Source organism: Siphateles boraxobius, unplaced genomic scaffold (assembly GCF_051911475.1).
Source record: "Siphateles boraxobius isolate OS27281-9 unplaced genomic scaffold, OSU_SipBor_1 2, whole genome shotgun sequence".
Classification (NCBI taxonomy): Eukaryota; Metazoa; Chordata; class Actinopteri; order Cypriniformes; family Leuciscidae; genus Siphateles; species Siphateles boraxobius.
Window position 1 is genome coordinate 16,192,521 of NW_027508810.1, and position 25,372 is coordinate 16,217,892.

Consider the following 25,372-nt stretch of genomic DNA (forward strand, 5'->3'; position numbering starts at 1 on the left):
ATTTGATGTGTGTAATTTTATGCAGTTCAGCTATATGATAATTCTCTGTAAGTTCGTCTACCTCTGCAGCAAAAAGATTTCTCAATAACAGCGGATGTGAAATTATACTTTCAGCATTGCTCCTTTTACTCTTCATACTGTTCTATTATTCTTATTAGAGACCTGTGACAATACATGATTTAAATTTAACAGCATAGGGAAGGTGCCTTGCCAGAAAAAAAATAGCAGATTTACTTTTACATTTGTTGTGCATATGCATGTCTACCATCAGCACAAAACATACATTATTTTTGGGTGAAACAATCCTCTCTCTATCAATGTGCTTCACACATGTTTTTCCCATTTTGACTTTATGGGTGAATCAAATCAGGTATTCGTTCCTGTGGATCAGACATTCTTTAATCATCGTTGTTCTATTTATTTTTAAATAAATATTCTCATGTTTTATATTCAATAAATATAGGCTATACACAAGTGGAAGTTACACAGCATTCTGACTTTTTCATTTAAAATAACTTCTTAACTGGAGTGTCATTAATTTGTCAAAATTTTACTTGAACAAATTGAAGGTCAAACTTCCCATAATTTTCACATTCATGGAACAGTTTTAGTGTTGTTTTTGACGTTAAATGTTTTTTTGGGAGCTGTTTGTAGTTATCTGCACATCTGTTTTGATCCAAAGTGACTCAGCTCAAAGTAGTGCACTTCCAACCACTGGAAATTTGGTCAGGCACCAGAACAGACCTCAGGAGCATTTTTACAAGCTGTTGAGTCTGTAGTTCTTCATTAGTGCACAAATTGAACAGAACACAAGATCACTTGGTGTACGATCTTCCATCTTTAAATACGACATTAAATGAGAACATCTACGATGTCCGTTTTGTTCATCATTTGGATACTTTGTACTCTGGATTTGTCAGACTCTGTAAGTGTCTTACAATTTATTCTGCTACTTTCTTGTGTGTTGAAATTACCTTAAGTTACAGGTTAATTAAAAAGTGTTCTTTTTATGGTGAATTTAATAGCTGTCATTCTATGTGTCGTGTGCATTTAGGCACTTGAAGAATGTCAAGATGAGATAGACCGTCTTCGAGCGGAGATGAAAAATTTGGAAGTTCGCCATTCAAAGCAACACCAACTTATTCAACGATTAATGAATCTCAACCAGATGAAGGAACGTTCCCTAAAAGAGGGCTCAATTTATGACATGGGAGACAGACAGTACATGGGTCAAGGCTCTATATTATTTTATTAAGATATGGTATTCACTGTCCTTGTGTAAAAATGTTGTATTTTGTTAGTAATGTAAAGCAGTACTAACAAAAATCAATTTGCCATATTCAGATTGTGCTCAGATCTTCAAAAATGGCAGCATGCAGAGTGGATTTTACATGATTAAACCATTGCTTAGTCCAACCCAGATCAGAGTGTACTGTGATATGACAGAGGGGGGTGGATGGACAGTCTTCCAGAGACGCTCAGATGGCAATCAGTCATTTGACCGGTATGGAAAAGTTCATTGTTGTGACTATGAGAAGAGATATGCTTTTAAATAAATTAAACATTAAATTATTTATTTTTTTTATTAGAGATTGGAATGATTACAAAACAGGATTTGGTGACATGAAGTCTGCTAATGGAGAGTTCTGGTTAGGGAATGATAATCTTCATTATTTGACATCTCAAGGTGAGTAAATCTATACATCCAAAATGCATACAAACTGAGACAGATGTAATGCGTCATGATATGCCATAATTTATCTGAATTATATTATATCAACGAGATGTTGAATGCTTGATTCTGATTGGCTGATGAACGTTCGAAATTGTGCAATTACTTTCCAGTAAGGTCTTGACCGGATTACAGTTCCATATCACTTAGCCAAATTATTTTAGTTATTTCAAAGGTCCTTACAGCCTACAACTGTCAATCACTGGCTTGGCTTGATAATCCACAAAATATGATTGTGTAATGGAGGCCAGCTAGTAAGACTAGAGGCTGCAGTCTTTAGCCTCCTTGTTAAAGTGCCTGACTCTCACGCTGGAGACCTGCACAGAACGGGGCTAGTAGAACCTGCAGAACAATGAACACACATTTAATAAACACCAGGAACCAAACAGAGATACATACCAGCATGAAATGTTAACAAAAGAAAAATACAGACGAAGACTGGTGGTTTAAATACTCCAGGAGGGTGATGGAGTGGAGGCTGAACAGGGGATGGAGGTACAGGCCCGTGTGTTAGAATTAGGCCTAGAGAATAAGGCGGTGCCGGCAGTTCAGAAAACCATGGAAGAGCTGACAGTTCAGGTAGCCAAGGAAGAGTTGGCGGAGCAGGAGACCACCAAGGCGGACTTAAGGTGCAGGAGACCACCATGGTGGAGCAGAAGGCCATCACAGCAGAGTAGACGGGAAGGAAGAAATTTAGTAGTCGCCGCTGCATCGGGAGGAGCTGTAGAAGTGTGTGCGGCCCAAACGCACAAGATGCAGTCAGCCATCACAGACAGATGACAATGGTAATAACTCTGAGACCACCACACTTGGCGACGCAGAGACCACCGGGTTCAGTATTCCAGCCACTCGCACTTACTTCAGTTATGGATCCATCACACTAGCAGTCAGTGTCGCTTGTCCCAGGACTGATCCGGTGATTGAGGAGATCCATGGAGAACCAATTTCCATGGCTGTAGGAGACCAGTACAAATAGCCTTCACCCCTGAAAAAATCCTCAGTGGAAACTTGATGTGTGCTGGTTATGACATACAGAGTCTATGGCATGGCGGCCATGATGTTATGTTGAGACTCTACGACAGGATTGCAGGATTCAGCCTTATTCAGCCAGAGAAAAATGGATCTTGCCCTCTGGCATCCCCAAACGAACTGATTTGGTTAAACCCGCACGGAATATGTACCTGAGAGTGATTTCATTAAAGTCATTTTAACAGTGTAACACAGTTGGCATAACTTCTCTACATACTCCTCTATGATGAGGTCGCCCTGACGAAGGCACAAGAGGCAAACTGCTGGTCCATACCTTTTCTTTTGTATGGTCTTGTGTTCTGTCACGCACTGGCTTGACTAATCCACAAAATATGCTTGACGCAGAAGAATGAAAACACATTTAACAAACTCCTGGAACCACACAGAGATACCAGCACGAAACATTAACACAAAACAAAAAACAGACGAAGACTGAGGGTTTCAAGACACAAGATGACAAGGGGCTAAATGAAGGACAGGTGTATAGGTGATTAGATGATATGGTAACAAACAAAGATAACTGTGGAAACGAATAAGATTAAAATGGAAACAGGAACTAAAATAAAACAAATAAAAGCAAATAAATATAACAAACAATAGGATAAAAATATTTGTCTAATAATTTAACACCCCGTCGTCAATTATTTCTTACTTTATATTATGTTATATTATATTATATTATATTATATTATATTATATTATATTATATTATACTACATTATTTGTTTTTTCACTAAAACACCCTCTGTTATGCAGATGATTACACCCTGAGAATCAATCTGGAAGACTTTGAGGGCAACCACCGTTTTGCAGTGTACAGAAAGTTCAAATTGGATAATGAACAGGTTTTTATTCTTTTTTTATTCACCTCTAAATATTGTGATTAATGATGTGTGAATGCCCATGATGAACCAACAGGTGGCTTGTGAAGTTTCTAATAAATCAATGTTCTATTTTCATTTAGAAGAAAAAGAAGGGGTTACACAATATCACAATTTTTATTCTTCATTTTGTGACCTGAATGGGATAGCTAACAGCTGTGTGCGGTTCTCTCATTTGTCTTTTCAGAACCATTACCAGCTCCAGTTTGGTGTATACACAGGAAACGCAGGGGACGCTCTCTCTGGCAGTTATCATCCTGAGGTTCAGTGGTGGGCCAGCCACCAAGGAATGAAGTTTAGCACACGAGACAAGGATAATGACCGCTACGACCACAATTGTGCTCAGGAGGACAAGGGTGGCTGGTGGTTTAACAGGTTTGCGTCTAATAACATTGACAGAGCTTTTCATATAACAATGACAATTATAACACAGGTCATTTTTGTGTATGTAGGGCAGTTCTTCTCAAGTTCATACTACAGTAACCACAGTTCTAGTTCATCACATTTTTGTATGTTGTTTCACCTGTATTCCTCTAGATGTCACTCTGCCAATCTGAATGGATTTTACTACCGAGGACCCTACAGCGCAGTCACTGATGATGGAATAGTGTGGTACCCATGGCATGGTTGGTGGTACTCCCTCAAATCTGTCCAGATGAAGATCAGACCAGGCAGTTTTGAGCCTAATGATGTTTAACTCATGGATCTGATATCTAAACAACGAAGGCGATGAATTAGTAAATGATGGCAAATAATATTGTAGTCCATCTTAGTTGTCCAATTCTTAACTATTTACATATGTAATTCAAAAAGCTCTTCTACTGCATGTAGCACAATAAAGATTTCAACACATCCCTGCTGCATCCTTGTGTGTTCTATCATAGTATTCTTTGATTCATTTGAAGAAATAAATTTATGTGTATATAAGTTTATGTGTATAGATGTGACGTAATGACGCAAAGATATGCTCGAATTTCCTACGGAAATCCACCAGTATGACTGGAATTAAAAACATTATTAATAGCTTACCGTTTAGAATAGGGACCGTTTTGAAGTCAAGCAGATAGTTTTGAACACTGGCTGGTTATGTACTTGCTCCAAAATTTATTTTAGATAATTTCTAACCCAAAAAAGCTACGGACTGCAGTTTTAACTGGCACAACAAAAATTTTTAACTACAGATTAGTTTAAAAAACTACAAAAGACTTTTCCTTTGTCTTCATAAATGATAGCAATATATGTCAAGGTAAATGTAATTAATACCTAATGAATATAATTCACAGTTCTACACTAATCTCAAAAATCTATATATTTAGAAAACTGACAGATACGTTTTTTAAATAAATAATATAATGTATTCTATAACATTTTTTAAAAATAAAAATGTATTAGTGATTGGGTCACATTTTAAGTTAACTATAGGCCTAATATCTATAATATAATAACAAAAAACTAAATGTAAAAAGTAGACGACTGAATGGAAACACTTCCAATACTTTAACATAATATGAAACAGTAGTTTTTTTAGCGAGATATTTAGACTATTGACTAAATATGCAAACATGGTTTAGATGTCTTGTAGGTAGGCTATAGTCCTAATGAGTGACAGTAGCAACACTGTAGCGGCTCGTGTCTTTCCTGCAGTGACGTCATTTAAGGTGAGCGCGAGCTCACCTGAGCTCTCACCTGTACTTTGCAAGAGCTGCTGTTAACGGTAGACATATCTGTGAATTCGAGTTTAATCCCACTTGCGACGTGCGGGGTAAGTTGAGAATGGTACCCAAAGAAGTTGAGCAGTCATTTATGTACCTTTCTACAAACACCCTTTTGTAGCCTACCATACATTTCATCCGTGATTTAGTAGCGCGAGGCATGATTCTGCTGTTTCTCGTGTCGCGTGAGTTGTCTTCCATGGCTTTTGTTTATGTTTTTATTACGCCTACTGAATGTTCATTTAGTCTGTATTGTCTGTGTACATTTATTCAAAGGGATTTTCTGCTTGTATAGCTTTACAACTTTGTTTACTCGACGTGTTATTTATAGACCGAGCTGCCAGAGATCCCAAACAGGCCTCTGATATTTCTCGGTCAGGTGCACAAGACAATTTAAAGTCAGCGATCAGGAAATAGATTGTGGCTCAGAGGGAGGTATGAGGGAGAAACTTGAGCTGGGAATAAGTTAGATTTTAAGGCATCCAATAAGCTTGTTCCCCCAACATGAACCAACCTATGTTTGCCATACTCTTATGAATATTAGTTCATATTGGTTTGATAAATGCACGTTAGTGCATGGTACTGTGGGACCTATGTTCTTGTCTTGACCAGATATTGTGTTCATAAACATAGCTCAAAGGGCACAAGCTTTGAATTCCACTGCAGGTTTATTGTGCAGGTGGTCTTCAGGACTTCATACTGTAGGTGCAGAATTGTCAGGTAATTTAGAAATATATTGTATCTCAAGTAGAATGGCGCATCTGGAAAATAACTGATTTTTATTAAATGACTGTTTAGCAACCTTTCAATAAATCAAGACTCATGTTGATGGGTAAACATGGTTGTTACACAACCTTTTTGTTGTTTGAAGGTGGATGTTTGTGGGGAGGGTAAAAAGGGAATGTTGATGATGCATAAATGCATCTACTAAGATTTTTTTATTTTGGAAAGTCTCATGCTCACCATGGCTACATTTACAAAATGCATTATAAACCGCAGTATTGTAAAATATTACAGTTAAAATAACTAAATTTTTAAATATAATTAATTCCTGGGATGTCAAAGCAAAACATTTTCCTATTATTATAAATGTTGAAAACAGTTGTGCTGGAATTTTTTATAAGTATTTACAGTATTTTTCCAGGATTTTTTGATAAATAGAAAGTTCAAAAGAACATGCTCTGAATCAGAAAATATTGACTTTGTTAACTCTTTGGCCTAGTGTCCAACACTTATTAGTTTCTTTTGTTAACCAAGATTATGGATTTCTACTCTGGTTTAAAAGGCCTTTTAAAGACGGATTAGTCAGAAATAGTACTGTTCCCAATGACAGGATATAATACCCCTCATGCCTTCTGTTACATAACTCAAGGAAGTCAAAGTATTGCCAAGTAAGTGTTGCTTTTTATAGTAAACGTATGCCATGTCATGCATCGAAGAACGGTTACTTTTATAAACATATGACATTTAAATTTACCTAACTTTTTTGTAGATCTTTGTTTTTATAATTAATATTTTATATATAGTTTCACACTAAAAAATGCTGGGTTGTTTCAATCCATGTTTGGGTCGAATATGGACAAACTGTTGGTTCAAATTAACCTAAATTCTAGCTTAATTTAAACCAACAGTTAGGTTTGTCTATTTGTGAAAGCGTAAAAACTGTATTTAAAAATGGGGCACCCAATTTGTTTTTCCTTATCTATTTTCCCTAATGTCACTGCAGACATGTGACTCTTTGTTCCATGGAACACAAAAAGTGAATTTTGAATTCTTTGAAGGCTTCGCAGATTTTTCTACTCAAAAAAGAGTAGAAGCAAAAGTTATAAAAATATTTATGAGTTGATTATTTTTTTAGTTGACCCAAGCATGGGTTGAAACAACCCAGCATTTAAGTTAAAGGTTTTCTTAAGCAGAAAATTACTGTTTAGTTGACATCCAGTTTTGCACTATTTATCCGCATTTATCCCTCTGATGCCTAATTCCCTTTAAAAATGCTATTGCCTGCCTAGCAACAGCGATTATACTGCGTTTGACCTGACATGGCCAGGCCATTCCCCTTATGTAGCGCTTGTCTGGGATAGGGTAACCAGCCGCTGTCCCTTGTAAAGTTAGCCATGAGGCTTTGCAGTGGGTTCAGTCATGGCCTAGGCTGGTACTTGAACAGCGCTGTACGAGTAGAGGCGTGTTCTAGTATGCAGGGACAGCCCAAAAGTGTGCTGACAGCAGCCTGGACTGTTCCACATTCCTATGAGACGGACCATTGCTGCGAGCCAGGAGTGGTGCTGAAGGAGGGACTGCTGGGGCTCATGGGTATTTTAGAGCTGGCAGTCTTTATATGCGTGCGTTTAGTGTGGTGTAGTGTTTACCACAGCACTAATAGGATTGATTCTGAGATATGGAGCTGTGAGTGCTGCAGGAGCCTGAATGAGATGTGCTGAACTGACATGTTTGCCTGGTAGGACTCTGGTTTTATGCTTCTTTTTTTTTTTTTTTTTTTAAACCAATCTATTCATAAAAAATTATAAATTACTTTATGTATGAAATAAGTCAGCAAGTGCAAAAATGCTATTAGAAAGCCATCGTTGTTGTTTTTTACACTTACAAGCTGTGGACATTTTATTTAGGAGAGATTACTTTATGAAATATTTTTTTTTTATAATAGACATGGAATAAATAAGGTTTTTGCAATAGCTCTGTATGTTTTCAGTTTGCTTTTTTTTAATTTAACATTAACTGACATGCTGTTAAATTATGTTTTTTTTGTTATGCCATATGCTATGTTGTTATCTTATGCCATAAACTGAATTAGTGCCAGAGTTTTTACATTTTTAAATGATTTTTTTTTTACAATTAGGCTGCTATAACCCTCAAGAAAGAATGATTCACTGTATTTCACTTTTTGCTTTTTATGAGAGTTCAATATATCAGTTTTATGTTCCTTTTAAAGATGAAATAAGACGCATCCATCAATAATTCTCCCGGCGCTAGTGAAGTATTAACAGAGGGGCTCTTGTTCCTTTAATGCCCAGCCCTTGCATGAGCAGTCGGACTGTAAATGACTAAGCACACTGTTAGTTCCCAAGGTAACCTTTCACTCAGTCAGCGAGCCGAGGTAGGAATTCTTGCACTGCCTTTTTAATCTGAATATTTGGGAGAGAAAAAGAGTTAAAGTGATTTGTATTTATCATCATGCCTTTATGTGAGAAAATGATGGGAAATGGATGGTTGTGGTACTTTTGTTCAATTGATTAACTTCAAAATTATATGCATTTTTAATGTTCAAGCAGCCAAGTAAGTATTTGCTTAAACCTGTGAGAGTGTAATATTACTGCACGCCTATGACAAAACAGATAAGACACTAAATGTTAAAGACAACATTGCTTGCTGTCAGATGCTTGAATGTTAAAGTTTGCATTATTAGTATTTTTCAACCGCAACAGCAGATGAATATCTATTATTGATAGAGTTGACATTATAAATGCAAATTCAAAGTGGCAATGTTGTGTGATCACGTTCACCTTGTGAGCAGACTCTGATTCTGTCATTTGTGATACTGCTTTTTTGTGTATAGTTTCATCCGTATATCAGAGTTATCTTTATAGTTCACATGTTGTGATTGTGTGGGTTTTGTTATTTCAAAAGAAGCTTGACAGAGAGCTTGTCTCTGCATCTGCATAACTGGCCTCTCTCCTCATTGTACCAGACAGAAGTGCATTAGAGCATGCAAGGCCTTTCCCTCAGCAAAGGCAAGGTATGTCATGCCTCTTCCACCCCTGTGGAGTAGTGCAACGATGTTAATGTGGGGAGACAGAACCCAAAAAATAAGTAGTCTGGCCTACAGAAATATTTGGGTCATTCTGTATTTTCAGCAGATTGCAAACGATGTATATTAAATCTTGTTGAAACTGTATTGGTCATCAGATTTCATAAAATTAAGTGGAACATTTTGGAAGTATTAGTGTTTAAGTCACAGCAAGCCTTCTGTGTTTGAAAAAGACGTGAAGGTAAGCCGTTCTGTCACCGAGCTATAGATTTGTCCCTATACTAAACACAACGAGGTGTTTTCACTTGCACTCAGACTGCTTATCTAAATGCATGTGCTCCCACTGACCCGCACACTGGTCTCCATCTAACCAGTCATTTGTCTGACACTCAACACATTACATTCAGGCCACTAGACTGCTCTATCTTAGTTGGTAATGTTATTAATGCTCCTGTGAATAGAGTAATTCATCTCATATGTATTTGTTTCATCTGTTCTAGTGTGTTTTTTCTTTCTTTTTTTCTTTCTTTTTTTTAACCTTTTTTAATAGAATTAGTTATGCTACTATTCAAAAGTTTTGGGTCAGTAAGATTTATTTTGATAGAAATTAATACTTTTAATCAGCAAGGATGAATTAAATTTATTTAAAAAAAGTGACACAATGCTTATTTTAGTTATAGTATTTAAATAGTTTGTAAATGTATATTTTTTAAAAATATATATATATATTTCAAATTAGTGCTTTTTCTAGTGTGAACTCAGTCATGTAACACTGAAGACTGGAGTAATGACTTATGAAATTTTTATTTTTGCCATCACAGGAATAAATTGTATTTAAAATAATGTTCATTAGAAAAGTTATTTTATGTTGTAATAATATTCACTACTGTTTTTACTGTATTTCTTCTCAAATAAATGCAGTCTTGGTGAGCATTAGTGACTTTAAAAAACAAAAAATCTTTGTGGTTGTGTACACGGAATTTTTTTAAGATGTTTTATAAAACGCTTCATAATTTGGTTTTCAGTTCCATATTAAGAAAGACTAGAAGTTGATAACCGATGAGTAAGCTCCTACATTTTTAATGAAGTTTCTCTAGAAGTCATAAAGAATTAAACGGGTGATTCTCATTACTCTTATAGTAATTGGTCAGTAGATTATGTAACACTGCTCAAAGTAGACTGCATTACTTGTTGCGACCAACAACACAACAGTTTGCCCAAATTGTAACTGGCCAGGGTATGTGTTTGTTCAGTGAATTATTATATCCACAATAGCTAATAGTTAACCCTCTCTTTTTAGCTACAGCACATTGAGTCACCTCTGTTATTTATAACGTCTCACATCAATCTAGACAATAGGTGTATTGTTTGGAATTTCTGTACATTTGTTTACAATTATTATTATTTTTCAGGAACTTTCACACAATGTACTTCAATGAATAACCCTGTGCTGAAGTTCAGGAGAAAACTAATACAATTATCATAAAACAAGAAGTGTTTCAGATAGTTTGGATCTGAAATTGCCATGGAGACCACGCATAGATCCATGAATCTTACTTTCTCCATTGAGGACAAAAATGGAAATAACATCGCCTGCCCCAGTGAGCATTCCCCTGATTCCATGAGGAGCTCTAGCAGTTTGAGTTGTGGCAGTTCAGAGAGTCCTCCTGATGTCGAAATGGAGGACCGTATCACTTGCACTGCAACAGTTGAGACTTCTTTCTCAAAGGTAGTGAAATCAAGCGGCTCAACTGCTGTGGACTTTGCCAAATCAAAAATTGACAACTGGAATGAGAATATGGCTCTCTTAATAATGAACCCCAAAAACACTGAATGCAATGAAAGAGGCAGTGACAGGAGCTCGAAAAACTCCCCTGACAGTGGAGAGCGGGAGCTGTCTGAAGTGGACTCCTGCGTGCCATCACGGCGTGGATCCACTGAGTACTGCTGCTCTGTGAGCTCTGGTGAGATGGTGATGAGGAGTAACAGCTTTGTCTTGCATGAGACCGACCAGCCTCTTAGCATCTCGCTGATCGGGGAGTCCAGAACCTCCTTGGATATATCTTCAGACCTTGGCGTGGTATCAAGCATGCCACCTGATGTGTGCAAGGGCCTTGTCGAGGTGCCACAAGGAGAGCCCAAGAATCTGGGCTTGGAGTGTACCTACATCCAACCAAACAATCAGACCATTCTGATAGATGAAAGGTCATTGAGCATTGAGAAACTTGAATGTGTCACACCTGTTCATTATCATAAATCTAATAAAGATGTGCAAAAGATGGCATGCAACACCGGTGGATCCAATCCCTCAACTCCAGTGGAGGGGAAAACGGTGCTTCTTACTGCTTTTGAGGATCTAGACATCAGTGGCAATGCTCAAACCTCAACTCCAGTGCAGTCTGAGAGTAACAAGACATTTTGCCTCCCATCTCTATCTCAGTCACCTCTGAGTAAAGATGAATGTGATTCAGTGAGTCCAATGGCTCATGTTATCAGTCAGCAGCGAGACACTGCCTCTCTAAAGACCAAAACATCCTTGATGTCAGCGAGTAAAAGCAACAAAATAGAAATAAAACGGTTTCCTAAGCCTAACTTCAGTAATATAAAGTCTAAAATTATGTCACGGGCCACCAACCCCTTCAAGACACCAAAGACTTCATCGAGCTCCATCCCTCAAACTAATGAAAGCCAGACTATTGACCAACCTAAGTTATCTCCAACCCAGTCCACTTCTTCTGCAGTAACCAGCACTTCTGCCACACCAGCTCAAAGTGTAAAGAGCTCCAGTGCATCCAAAAGAAATCGCTCCTCCACTTGCCAAGAAAGTGGTCCAGCCTCAAAACTTCGACCTCGCAGATGGTCTGAAAGTGCTACCTCTTCCAAAACGAGTAAAGATGGGTCACAAGAGAAGAATCCACAGGTCAGCAGGGTCTTGAACCTCACCACACCACAAAAAAACACTAAAGGAGGTTCTCAGAATCTGGGTGGAAAGAACAAACCTGCAAACATACACAAGTCCACTGGAGAAGACGTGCAGGGGAATGAGTCTCTGAATGTTCGAGGGAAGAGTCAGAGAGTCAGTTTGTTGGTGAGTATGTTATGGCCAATAACAGAAATGACATGAAGTAAAATGATAAAATCAATCCAAAATTAATCTGTTCAATAGCTACAAGGGGATTTAGATAACCCACCATCCTAATGTATAGCATATGATTTACTAAAGGTTACTTGGGTTTTCACAATGCTATTGAATTATTAGTGTTATTAAAGATTAAATCAATTTAAGTAATCGTTAGATGATGGAAAAGGTCATCCTAAAGTAAAAATAAGGAAATGAGTTTGGGGAAATGAATATCCAATTATTAGGGATAGTTTATCCCAAAATGTAATTTGTCATTTACTTACCGTTCAAACCCCTTAAGACTTTTGTTCATCTTTGAATCACAAATGAAGTTATTTTTCATGAAACCTGATAGATTTCTGTCCCTCCATTGAAAGTCCATTCAACCAAAAATTTGAGGCTTTACAAAGTTCAGAAAAGATTGTACTGTAAGAGAAATGTTTAATTTGAATGGTTTAATCCAAGTCTACAGAAAAGGCTAAATGATTTGATATGAACACATTTAATTTAGGATTTTATTTACATATAAAAATGAATCAACACACATACATAGTGCACATCAAATAGGTAAACAGAAGCTCAACCGTATACACACTTGTGAGAACAAATCTCATTGAAGTATGTTTGTTCTTCCGTTTAAATTTCATTTTTATTTAATTTTTTTGACAAAAGTGTCAAAGTTGTGGTTGTATAGGCTATAAGAGGGACATAAATCTGACATGAGGGTGAATATTTTTATTTTCCCTATTTATTATTCCTTTAAATATAGAAAAAAAGAGTAATGTTTACCTTTAAAATGTAAACAAATCATTTCACAAATCATTCAAAGCTATACTTTCTATGTTAGGATAATGACTGCCATCTTAAAGCACAAATTCACAAACAAAAATCAAATGAGAAAGTATTTGGGGACTGCGTTACTATAGCTGCTCGCGTCTCTGGTCTGTGTGAGTTTCAATCCCAATCTTCAGATGTTATGGCCAACGCTGCCGTGAGCGTGGGGAGCACAGGCTTGGGGCGGCGTGTGTGGGAGCGTGTTGCTGAAAGGGAGCTTCTCTTGCAGGCAGTGTCTGTCAGGCCGGCAGCGGCAGCAACATGTGAGTGGAGCAGAGGCAGGCTTGGCCCCCAGCCACCCCCAGCCCGGACAGGAGGCGCTCACATTCCAGCTGCAAACCTTCGACCGCCTCTTTCAGCCTCTAAGCTCAAGCCTGGCACTGCAGGAAAAGATGGCAGCAGTACCACTGACATGCCTTCACCCAGAAGCAAACTGAGCACATCTGATGGTAAGGGTATAGTGCACTCTTTGGTCAGTTTTCACTTTTACAGTGTGAATTGGTACATGGTGTAGTACAGACTGGATTGTCTTACTACTGGTTTAATGATCAAAGTGATTCAAAGTGTATTTCTTATTTTCTATCCACTGTAGAGCCATTAGAAACACTAGTGATGCCAGATTATAGTATAATCACATGCATAATGTACATTCATTGTTTCGACATCTGAGGAAAAAAAATTTGTTTCAAGGAGTACTTGCTGTTTTTTTGTTTGTTTGTTTTTTCAATTTATTTGTACAATACCATTTCAGGTCATATAATAGACCTCTTTCAAAAACATTTAAAAAATCTTGTTCACCAAGGCTTCATTTATTTGATCAAATATATTATGCAATAAATACAATAATATTGAGAAATAATTACTTAAAAATAACTTAATTCATTTTAATATATTTTAAACTGTTATTTTGTATGTGTGTGTGTGTGTGTGTGTGGAGGGGGGGGGGGGGGGTTATAGTGTACATAGTTGTACTATTTTTTTGTAAAAGCAAATTGCAGTACAAGCATCTGTATGCTTAAAGGTGCTCTAAGCGATTTCAAGTGTTTTTTAGGCCAAAACAATTTTTTGACAGATACAGCAAACATCTCCTCACTATCCGCTAGCTGCCTGTTCCCTGAACACACTGTAAAAAACCTTGTCTCTGTAGACACCCCAGACTCCACAAATAGCAACAAAAAAACTAGGCTAACCCGCACCACGAAACATAACAAACTGTTCCAGCCAATAACCGACAAGAAGGATTTGGGGGTGGGGTTTGGGGGGTTAGCGTGCGGATGAGGAGGAGGGAGGGTCTAGCTAGCCTCCATTTTGTTTGACAATACTTTAAACGTCAACAAGAAGTGACGTCACCCGACATTGCTTAGAGCACCTTTAATTGTGACACATGGCATGTATAATTATTGGGTAACACTTTAGAATACGGTTCCTTCGTTAATGAATAACTACACAAGAACCAATGAGTAACACAATATTAACAATCTAGTAACTATTATTAACTAACAAGAAACTCTGATTAACGAACTAGTAAGTAATAGCGCACAGATGAAAGTGGTAGTTCACTATTAACTAATCAATAACTACTATTTTTTATGCTTCCCAGAGAACTACTGAAAGAGTTTATTAACAATCTAGTAACTACTATTAACTAAAAAGAAACTCTTGATTAACAAATAAGGAAGTAATAGTGCACAGATGAAAGTCATACTTCACACTTTTATGGGAATTACTAATTATTTGGATCCGTATTCTAAAGTGAAGATCATGGGAACTAACTAGTAATGACTCAAGTGTTACTACATGATCCAGTCATGATTTGTGCAACCAAACACAAAAGTAATTTCAAGCGTTTGAGATTTTTGGTGAACTTTAGTATACTTTTAGAAAATTTCTTTAGAAGTATAGTAACACTTGAGTCATTACTAGTTAGTTACCATGATCTTCACTTTAGAATACGGATCCAAATAATTAGTAATTCCCATAGAACTATGTAGCAACACATTAATAGTTTGTTCCCATGATTATTACAGTAGTTACTAATGAAAAGCCAATAAAGTGTAGAATCTTCTCACTCACAAGACACACACACACACATATATATGTATATATATATATATATATATATATATATATATATATATATATATGCTAGGAGACATACATAAAAACACATTTTGTTGTGAGGTAAGTTAAATAATAAATTCAATCTATATGGTACTTGGATGGCTGATGACTCAATATGTTCAAGTCGTCACCTTGACTCTAGTGATTCAATGCCAGTCCGAAGGAATGCCAGAAAATTGGCCACAGAACAAGTAAGGTCCCGACAACTGCATTTAAAAATCCATTTCTTTAAAATTATTCAGTTGATAAATAGACAGCATAGGTCAATTATTAATACATATTGATAATGTAAACAACCTTGTGTATTCGTTTACGGTAGCAGTTCAAATGTTAATGTAGTGCTAGTCATTTATCCTGAATTGGTTATTGATTAGTTTTGTATGAATTATGTAAATTTCAGTAGTTGTCTGGGAAGCATAAAAGAATATAGTAGTTATTGAAGTACCACTTTCATCTGTGCACTATTACTTCCTAATTCGTTAATCAGAGTTTCTTTTTAGTTAATAGTAGTTACTAGATTGTTAATAAACTTTTTCAGTAATTCTCTGGGAAGCATAAAAAAATAGTAGTTATTGATTAGTTAATAGTGAACTACCACTTTCATCTGTGCGCTATTACTTACTAGTTCGTTAATCAGAGTTTCTTGTTAGTTAATAATAGTTACTAGATTGTTAATATTGTGTTACTCATTGGTTCTTGTGTAGTTATTCATTAACGAAGGAACCGTATTCTAAAGTGTTACCAATTATTGTTTTATTGTTTGTCACTTTCCCATTGCAGTTAAGCTCAAAATCCATTTAACTGAAGGTGCAAGTGTGGTTTCAGGATCCCAGTCCAGAGTTCCCGTGTTCAAAACTTCAACATCAGCCTCCAAATTGCCAGTGAAGCCAAAAATGCAGCCCAAGAGTTTCAGCACTCCTCAGACAAGTGGACATTCAAAGCAAGGTGAGCTTTCTGTCCGTCTCCATACAGCTTTTCCATTGTTTCATTGTGTAGAGCGTAAACCCAGGTTGCCAGCCTTGTGGAGGAAGGTTTACAAAAATAATTATGGATAAAAGTGTCTGTTTCAGACGAGATCAACCTCATGTTATCCAGCTTGACCCACATTCCCTTCTAGGTCAGTGGTGCTTTAAACCCAAAGCCTGAAAATGAAATCCCTTTTAAATGATTCAATCTACTTTGCCTAGATTTTTAAAACATCTCGACTTTTGGAATGTGCTTTCAGCTTAAATATAAAGTTGTTTAAGTATTAAGTAGATTCAATGACCTGAAATCAGTTTGATCAGGAGAATCAAACATGAAAATATAGGCTGCTTTTTCAGTCTAGACTGATGCTATTTTACCTTTTGTATAGTGTGCTGCTCTCATTGGTTTATGAACATGTTGTTTGTATGGATCGTGCCACTCAGTCCCAGATGTCTGCAGGCCAGGGTTTGTTCTGCCTCAGTTCACTTGGAGGGTTATGAGAAAACAATGCGCATGAAAATAACTAGGATCTACAACTGCAAATGGATATTTTCTCTTCATTATGTTTAACTCTCTATGGAAGGTCATGTCTGCACACGGAGGCACCTTGATTGAAATCCCAGAGCAAGTTTTTACTAATTCAACCTTGAATCAGCAGCCAAGCTCTTGTGCTCAGTGTGATCTGACTCTCTTGACATGCATCTTTATCGGATCTTATCGCATTTGTATTATTCCTTTGTTGTCTACCTTTCATGGAAAACCTAAGACACGGTTATGGCGGAGTAAGTACAGACATTTTTTTTGTTTGTTTTTTTGCTTTGTGAAATCCAGATGTGGATTTAAAATTTGTTTGAGATAATGACAATAACACAGATACATTGTCATTTGATCTGATAGCAGCATTTCTATATTGCTAAGTTGTAACAGAAGTCTTTTAGTATTATAGCTGCTGACTGTGGCATTTGGTAAAGATTCAAAAATCGTATTAAACCACAGCAGTGGCGGCCTATCAGAGAAGGTGCGATATCAGTGAGAGATCGTCTGTTTATAGGAGCATGGTTGCTATCAAAAAGAGATATGATGATAAAACCTACTTACCTTTTATTGGTTTGATCAATATTGATTCCCATACAAGCCTCCACAGAAAATTCCATTGCAACACCCACAAACTAATTAATCTACTAAAAGTCTGTGGAAGATGTATATTAGTCATTTATTTATTTATTATTGTTATTATTATATGTATTTATTTATTTTCAGACCATCCAGAATCCTCTATGGGAACTTTTGGTAAACCTTCATCTAGCAGGACCACGCAGTTAAGAAGCAAGCTGCAGTGCCCACCTAACCGGAGTGTATCATCAGGTATAGGTAATACATTCAATAACATTCTGTGGGTTAAATTCTGCACCTCAGATGAAGAGCTAGTACACAAACAGGCTAGGGCATTTCCTGAGTCAATTCTCCCAAAACCAACAGAACGATATAAGAATAAACAAATGCTAAGAGACTGGAGCCTTTTTAGTTCCATTCAGATTTTTTTTTTGCATTGTGACAAACACAAGTCAGATTTTGAAATATTTTGCTTTTTTTACATTTCATCTATTTAATCTATTTGGGTCTGTTTAGACTAAACGGACATAACCATAGACCTTTTCTTTAGAGTCTGATTTACGCCAATCTAACTAATCTGTCTCATTTTCACTACTGTGGGAACAGGATGCAAAAACACATCATCATCAAGTTCAGTGAGGTCTTTAAGCAGTCCTCTGAAAACCCCTACCAAAGACCGACCCATGAGACCTGCTGCTACTCCTACAGGTAAGACCCAATTTATAAGGAACTTGGTAGTGAAGTGTACAATTACAGAAAATCACAGAAAGACTAGGGATTTAAAAATGCATACATTTAATATTTTAAATCATTATTTTGATTATTTAAAGTGTAACTAAACCCCTGCTCAGAGCCTGACTCCACCAACTGGCAATATTTGAAAAATGCTGAAAAGTGGGCAGAGCCCATCGGAGAGAGGGTGTGCACCTGAGGTGCATCTCTCTGTAGGCAAGGGCGTGTGTTTCACCAATCATTATTACATATTCGGGTCTTTAGCGACCCGGATCTACAGTATATCTTACACGGATGGATCTCTACCTGTCGTGATAATATAAAACTCTCCTCATATTAGAGTAACTATTACAGAAGAATAAAATAAAGCATATTTTCTTAGCTTTTGGAGCTTGGAAGGGTTCAGTTTGAGCAGGTGTTTTCCCAGTACATTCAGGATCTGGCTCATATTCACGGTCTCAAAAATATTCTCAAAACTATCATTTTCAACATCTTCAAAATCAGTATTTTAAACACTGACAGCTTCTTCACCAGATCCACCATCAAGTGACACTGACACTAATATTTGATTGTGTTCAGTACTTTCTCTGCAGTAAATCTCTGAGCCATTTCAAGTTTTGCTGATGATGCTTCCTATTCTTTTGTTTTCTGCCTGCGATATCCATAGCCCCTTTCACACAGCGCGTTGATCCCGTGAAATTCCCGTAAAATTGCTAGAGTGATTGATGCCGGGATCGATGCCGGGATGGGGACCTAGTAACATTGCCGGGATCAGTACCGGAACACGCCCTGATCCGTGCTGAAGCTGAGATCACGTGTCTTTACGGGATGTGTGTGAACACACTCACAGATTCCGGAAAATCACTGGCAGTGAATGAACCAAAATCAAACGATCCCGGGACAAATCTCTGGACACTTTATCTGTGTATTTTCCGGAATCTCTGTGTGAAAGGAGTGAAACGTCCCTACATCATTGTGTATCAGACATTGACTCCTTGTGATCAATAAAGATGAATTGCACTTATTCGGTCATAAATTCAATTATTGTTGTGCAGAAAAATATACTTGCACTGTTACACACCTCGGGTTGTTAGCGACCCTATACAATTTTTACAAAAAATTAATGGGCATTCTTTTATTTAAAATTTTTTGTTTATAATGAATTGATTGAGGAATACTAAGAAGGTTGATGTCTAACTTTAAAAATAAAAATGAATGAGGTGAATGACGTCTTGAGTCACTAAGACCAGGGACCTCATTTATAACCGTTGCGTACGCACAAAACAGGCCCTGAAAGAGGCGTACACCACTTCCGACGCATAAGTTGTGATTTATAAAAACAAACTTCATGGGAAAATTTGCGCACCTGCACGCAATCTCTGACCCATGCATACGAACGTTTTGGAGATGGAGCAGTTTGGCGACACCGATGGTGAGCTGGAGTTAAATGTCTTTTTGGTCACTTTTAGACAGAACATCTGAAGAAAATTATACATATACAGAAATATAATACAAATATAATTTCACTCACCAAGCCTATCACTTGAAGCAAATATCCATCCCTTCTTAAATGTCTGCCTCAGCAGGCGATTTGGGCCGTTTAGTGAAACTGATTCATATATAAACCGTAAATGAATAAAAATAAATAAAACCGTAAATCTTCATTATGAGTCCTAATCATAAATACAGTGCATGTTTACAATAACAGTTTAAATAAATAAAAGAATGATTTAAACATGTTTTACTTCTGATATAAACATTTAGACTAAATATGCCATTCTCATTATTGGAGTTAAACACTTAAACTACATGAAATTATTACTGACTTACAACATTTTTTATATTCAATAAATAGAAATGTTTGTTGTGGATGCAATGCTTTTGAACACTTTTCCTCTGGCATGCTGTGTTTTAATGTTTTAACTACAGAGATAATTGCTTATCATGATAATAGCAGATTGTCTGAGAAAATAGTTTCGTGCAAATAATGCACAACAATGTCTGTCTTTTTCCATTAAAAATATAAATCAATTAAAAATACTATTTGGCCAGTGGAAAAGATTGAGAAAAACTTTCTCTGAAATGTATTTTACTATCTTTTATTTATTTATTGAAAAACAAGGCAAGGATAGGCTACTAAATTATTTTTATTAATGTAATGTGACGGCACATCCGTATTTCATATTTTCCTAATGTCTTGTATCGTTAAACATGTTATCACGTGGATGAATAATCATATGCAGATGAGGATATGCATAGTAAAACTAGGCGTTGTAAGATCCATATATGGTTGTTTCGGGGAGGAGACGCATGTGCGCTCAATCTTCCGCTGACTGGGATTTATAAAGTGAATTCTTCGTACACACGGTTTTATAAGTCTGAATATTTTTTTACGAACGTCATTTTTGGCTTTCGGGCGCACGTACACTTTTAGTAAGGATCCTACACACAGTTTTATTAATGAGACCCTAGAGGTATGAGTTTAAGTGTTTCAGATATATTCCTTCTCTAATTGAAATAAATACCGTTCATATACTGCATATTGTTTGTGATCTGTGAGCGTAATGTCAGTTGGTTTTCTCTGTGAAACACCCTCTCTTGCCTTCCTCAACCTGGCACATGTAATGTGTTTTATCTTACTATCCTTAAGTACTGTAATTAAGAATGGACATTGCATTCCTTTCAGGGATTAAGTCTTGGGTGTATCAATGAAACTGAGTGATTTCAGAAATTACCTTTTTTTACCCTGTCACTATAATAATCTATGAGGATATGTTTAGTTGCAAAGGAAGTTTACAATAAATTGTTATCCTACACATGTGGACAGAATCACTTTGAATTCATTTACCCTACAGAAATACACTATATTGAAAAGTGATTCAGGCAACACATTAGTCAGGTTTTTATTTTACTTTAAATAAATGTTTAAACTGCATCCAATTTGTTTATGCAGGCATGTAATACAATAGTAGTAGTATTATTATTATTATATATATTTTTTCTAATTTTAAATCTAGAAAAATAGTTAAAGTATAATTTTTGACCCTGCCTTTCCTTGAAATTATGCTGGTAATTTAATTTGTAATATTTATTAAATTAGTGAAGAATCCAAAATAGAACCATTGTCACTTGTTCTTCTCAGACTTTTGGACCCCTCTGTATTTTCTAGAATTTTTTATATGACATATTTAAGTGAAAGCCTGATATTTCTTGAACTTTATATGACTCCAGCCGCTAGTATTTGGACTACCCTGAGCTGTGCAGACATGCATTGTCTGCTGCCGTCAGCCCCTCATAAACATAATTGCATTTCAAATATAATTGTATGTCTTCTGTGGGTTGCGCACTGCTTTTTCAATTCTTGCTGGCATCAAAGGCTTGAGTTAGACAGTTTCTGTGGTTGCTTGGCACTGTTCTGTTTTTGACCACAAAGAAATATGTTCCCCTGCCTTGTTATGGCTCTTATTATGGAGGTTTAAATGGAATTTACACCTCGGACAAATAACAATTTTTTTATTCTTTTTTTTATTTTATTTTTTTATTATTATTATTTTAACACTAACTGTTCTTCTTTTTTTAAAAAATCTTTGTTTTTTTAACTACTTTTCTCGATTAGGTGCATTTCTTGTCAAACATCTTGCTGTAAATTACTTTCTCTCCCGCCATTTTTAACCCTCCCCATGCGTGGAAGGAGAACGCCAGTGAGTGCTAGCCCACCCACCCACTCCTGCTCTGCTGTTTACTCCTCCCTTCCCTCTCTCCTTCCTTCCGTTCACCCAGCATCCTGCACCTCCTTCGCACCCAGCGGAGAGCGAGAGATGCTGAGCGTCAGTGGAGCTCAAAACAGTGGATTAATGCTTTCTGTTCTGCCTCATTTGTCTCAGGGTCTCCTACCCCTCTTTAATCTATGCTGCTAAAGTGTGACGGGGAGACAGATCTTTTCTTCCCCCTCCCTTCATCACATTCTTAGCCATTTGTTTGGCAGATATTTTTTTTGCTTTAGCATCGTGTGTGGACATTGAGACTGTTATACTTATAAAGACGACTTCTCTTAGTGCTTTTTTTTTTTTTTCACGGCAAGATGTTTTTCTCTCCCAAATTCTCTCTGTCCAACATCCATGTGAGGCTGACTGTGAAGGGATTGCTCAGGAACCTCCAGCTGCTGTCAGGATGCAAGAGCACTGTGGTGTTTCAGCCAGGTCTGTTCCTCAGAAAACGTTCTGTTGATTTGGCTTTTCCTTCATTCTGCACAGTGATTCTGTGTAGCTCTCAAGGTGCCGTCTTGGCTCATGTGGTGTTGATTCTATCTTTAGTCTGTCTCTCTCTGCCAAAGAGTATTTGATATTTGTACATGGCCAGTAGACATCTTCTTGCTTACCACATATAGAGCCTGGGATTTGTTTTTGCAAATAACATGTTTATTTGTGCCACAATTTTGGTTTTGGTGATCACCTACCAAGTCGGTAGATTCAGTAAGTTAATTTTTACCTTATTCATCCTTTCAAGCGAGTTGGTTCACAATTCTAGAAACCTAATTTCCCTGTTTTAAATGCTCAAAGCTTATTTTGGGCTGCAGACTGTAGGTTGAATGTCAACTTGTAAACATTTTGACAAACTAAATTCCCATCGAAGAGATGCAGTACAGATGTCTGTGGCAGAAACTCTCCTTTTTATAGTGACTGGCCAAATAAGGACTATTACAAATAAGGGAACTACTATTTATTCCATGTCTGTAACATCAGAGAGGACTATATTTAATCTCAATAAATATTTGGGTAAGGTTTCACCTGTTGAAATATCTCTCCAAAAATAAGTGCATATTATCAGTTTGCAGTTGCACTAATTTAATGATAAATTGATTGTTCAAATTTGTTTCGCATTTTTTACCTTTAATAGGACACACCTTATATAGGAGTCTTTTCACATTAGTGATTTTCATATTGCGTAGAAATAATTTTGATACAGTTAGCTGAACGCATAACATACTTAATTATTGCAATTTTACGTATTTACTGGTACTTTATGATCATATTATCCACGTTTCAATTTGGCAGTCTAAGTCTGCAAACGGTTTTAGGCATTAGTTTATGTATTTTGTTGCAAAGCACTATTTTATATTCTTAATTAACTTTTATTGCAGATATTATCTATGGTATTGAAATATTGTAATTGGGTAAATAGTCACAGTTTAATGGGAGTTTACACAAGTAGATCATACATCTTTACCAAGTCTTTAAAGGAGTCCAAGAGACTTATGTGTCCTATTATGTATACTACTGAATGAAGATCAAGGGTTTGTCACATTTTTGCCATTGTTAGTTTTAATAGTAGGCAAATACATTACATTTTGGGTCTAAAATTCTTTAGCTGTATCACTGTGTATGTGGGATTCAAGAGTGTACCCTTGATTACCCAAAGCACCTTAATAATTGAGACTAATTAACTCCACTGTAATTACAATTTGGATAATCAAGTTTAGCTTAACTGTGTTGCAGGAAATAAAAGGCTTGATCACATAATCTGATATGGGATTTATATCCAAAAATTGAATGCCTGCTCTGTTGGGAGATGAGTAACTGAGGCCTTCTTAACAAAAGCAACATTGTTAAAATATTTTTTTATAAGGATTTTTTTCCACACTTCCCCTTTTGCTATTGGCTGGCTAAACAAGTAGCCCCGCCCTCAAGCTATTAATTAAACCTATGTTGGGCTGGTCCTGATGCCCAAATAAACAGATCAGTTGTTTTGATAACACGGCTGTTAACGCTTTTCAAAAAAACCTAGAAATTAGCTTAATATAGTTGACTAATAAGGCCACATATTTGAAAAATAATAAAATCTTACACATTTTATCTTTAAATAGGCTTTTGTGTGTGTGTTTGTGGTTCTGGTAAACACTACGTTATGATGACAGAATGTCCCCACAAAAATATCCAAAACATCCTTGTCCTTGTGGGGACATTTTTTGGTTCCCATGAGGAAAACAGCTAAACATTACTAAGTGATGTTTTTAAAAAAAAGTAAAAGTGCAGAAAGTTTGCTGTAATGGGTTGGGTTATGGGATGGAATATACAGTTTGCACAGTATAAAGATCATTACGTCTATGGAATGTCCCCATAAAACATGAAAACCCATCGTCCGTTTGTCCGTCCGTCCGTCCGTCCGTCTGTCTGTCTGTAACCACAGAGGCCTCTGGTGACTGCTGATGGAAGTGCAACAATAAGAGAATAATTGAGAACCTGATTCTGTTCAATTCTGAAATTGAGTCCGTTTTCCATACCTCTGACCTTTACATTGGCTTGGTATCTTTAGATACATTCTCTGTCAGTGTGCATTGGCTAACCTGAAATTGGTGCAACTTTTAAGGAACTAGTTGAGTGTTTCAAAGTATATAAGGTTGCAGGGTGGATTGATTTGATACAATTGTAGGGTGGGGGTGGGGGGTTGTGTTTTTATTTTTATTTTTTTAAGCTGCATAGCTTAGTTTATTCAATTTAGATTTAACATTCAGTGCTTGCACTTTCATACACCTGCAGTTTGCTCTTAACACGAGTTTACCAGCAGAGGGAGCCACACAAATGTTTACCTAGCAATGACACCTTACGGTTTGAATTATACTGCATTTCTAAAGCGCTGGCTAACATGTTTTTTGTGTGCCACACCAAGCTGATGACCTAAATTTTTGTCTTTTAAAAATGCTTTGCTAATTTTTGAGAGAATATTATGCGTACAAATTTGGACCACTATAATAACATTCGTAAGACAAATGCACATATTTATTCAGACTTCTACGTTGGCTATTGATTCCCAATTCATGTTTTCCCCCTTTTTTTTTTTTTCTTTTTACTTTAATATGTGCCACATAAAAGTATCTGAAAAGCCTGTCTGGATTATATTTTATTATCTAGTACATGTTTCTTTTTAATCAGGACTGTGATGTTTTCAGTTCCTCCAATCCATGTGATAAGCTCAACAGCTCTGTTTATTTTATGGGTGGGTACAGTGAACTAACAGACCTGGAGCAGTTTGCGACTTTGTCTTGAAGGTGTAACAGGATGCTAGATAGGAAGAACATTCATATATAGGCTACTGTATGCATACTGAATCTATAGTCAAAGATTCTAGACAATGTCTGTTGGAAGTTGTCTATTGACATTTGGATCAAGTTTCTGAGGTGGTCAGCTTGCAAATTGGTCAATGTTTCCAACCTTATTGCTCATTTGTTTCTCAAAGTACCCATCTGGTCTGTTTCTTAATAGTGTTAAACAATGCATATTTGTGACTTGTAATGCTATCTTAAAAAAGGACTGTTGTGCATCCCAGCTTGCATTCATTTAGGAGCTGGTTAGTTGCGCAATTAAAAAT

The 25,372-nt window shown here is 36.6% G+C and overlaps 2 protein-coding genes across 13 annotated transcripts in view; both read left to right on the forward strand.

Annotated features, from left to right (window-relative positions):
• The first annotated feature begins 23 nt into the window (after positions 1-23).
• On the forward strand, positions 24-4,494 carry fgl1 (fibrinogen-like 1). The gene is made up of 7 exons (XM_077236073.1): positions 24-925; positions 1,055-1,229; positions 1,345-1,504; positions 1,590-1,687; positions 3,518-3,606; positions 3,830-4,017; positions 4,180-4,494. Exons 1-7 carry the CDS (start codon positions 857-859, stop codon positions 4,337-4,339), a joined length of 939 nt encoding a protein of 312 aa, XP_077092188.1. The 5' UTR covers positions 24-856; the 3' UTR covers positions 4,340-4,494.
• Positions 4,495-5,302: 808 nt separating this feature from the next.
• The window catches only part of mtus1a (microtubule associated tumor suppressor 1a), a 33,846-nt gene continuing 13,776 nt past the window's right edge, over positions 5,303-25,372 (forward strand). For 2 of the 12 annotated variants that reach the window (XM_077236081.1, XM_077236082.1), the window contains exons 1-6: positions 7,607-7,812; positions 10,533-12,208; positions 13,305-13,524; positions 16,022-16,141; positions 17,423-17,533; positions 17,882-17,983. In XM_077236081.1, coding sequence (XP_077092196.1) covers positions 10,646-12,208; positions 13,305-13,524; positions 16,022-16,141; positions 17,423-17,533; positions 17,882-17,983 — 2,116 coding nt within the window. In that variant the 5' untranslated portion in view covers positions 7,607-7,812; positions 10,533-10,645. Of the gene's footprint in view, positions 5,405-7,467; positions 7,813-8,433; positions 8,470-10,532; positions 12,209-13,304; positions 13,525-15,976; positions 16,142-17,422; positions 17,534-17,881; positions 17,984-22,079; positions 22,207-25,372 lie in introns of those variants that run through there. The other 10 variants (XM_077236083.1, XM_077236075.1, XM_077236080.1 and 7 more) reach the window with 10 other exon arrangements.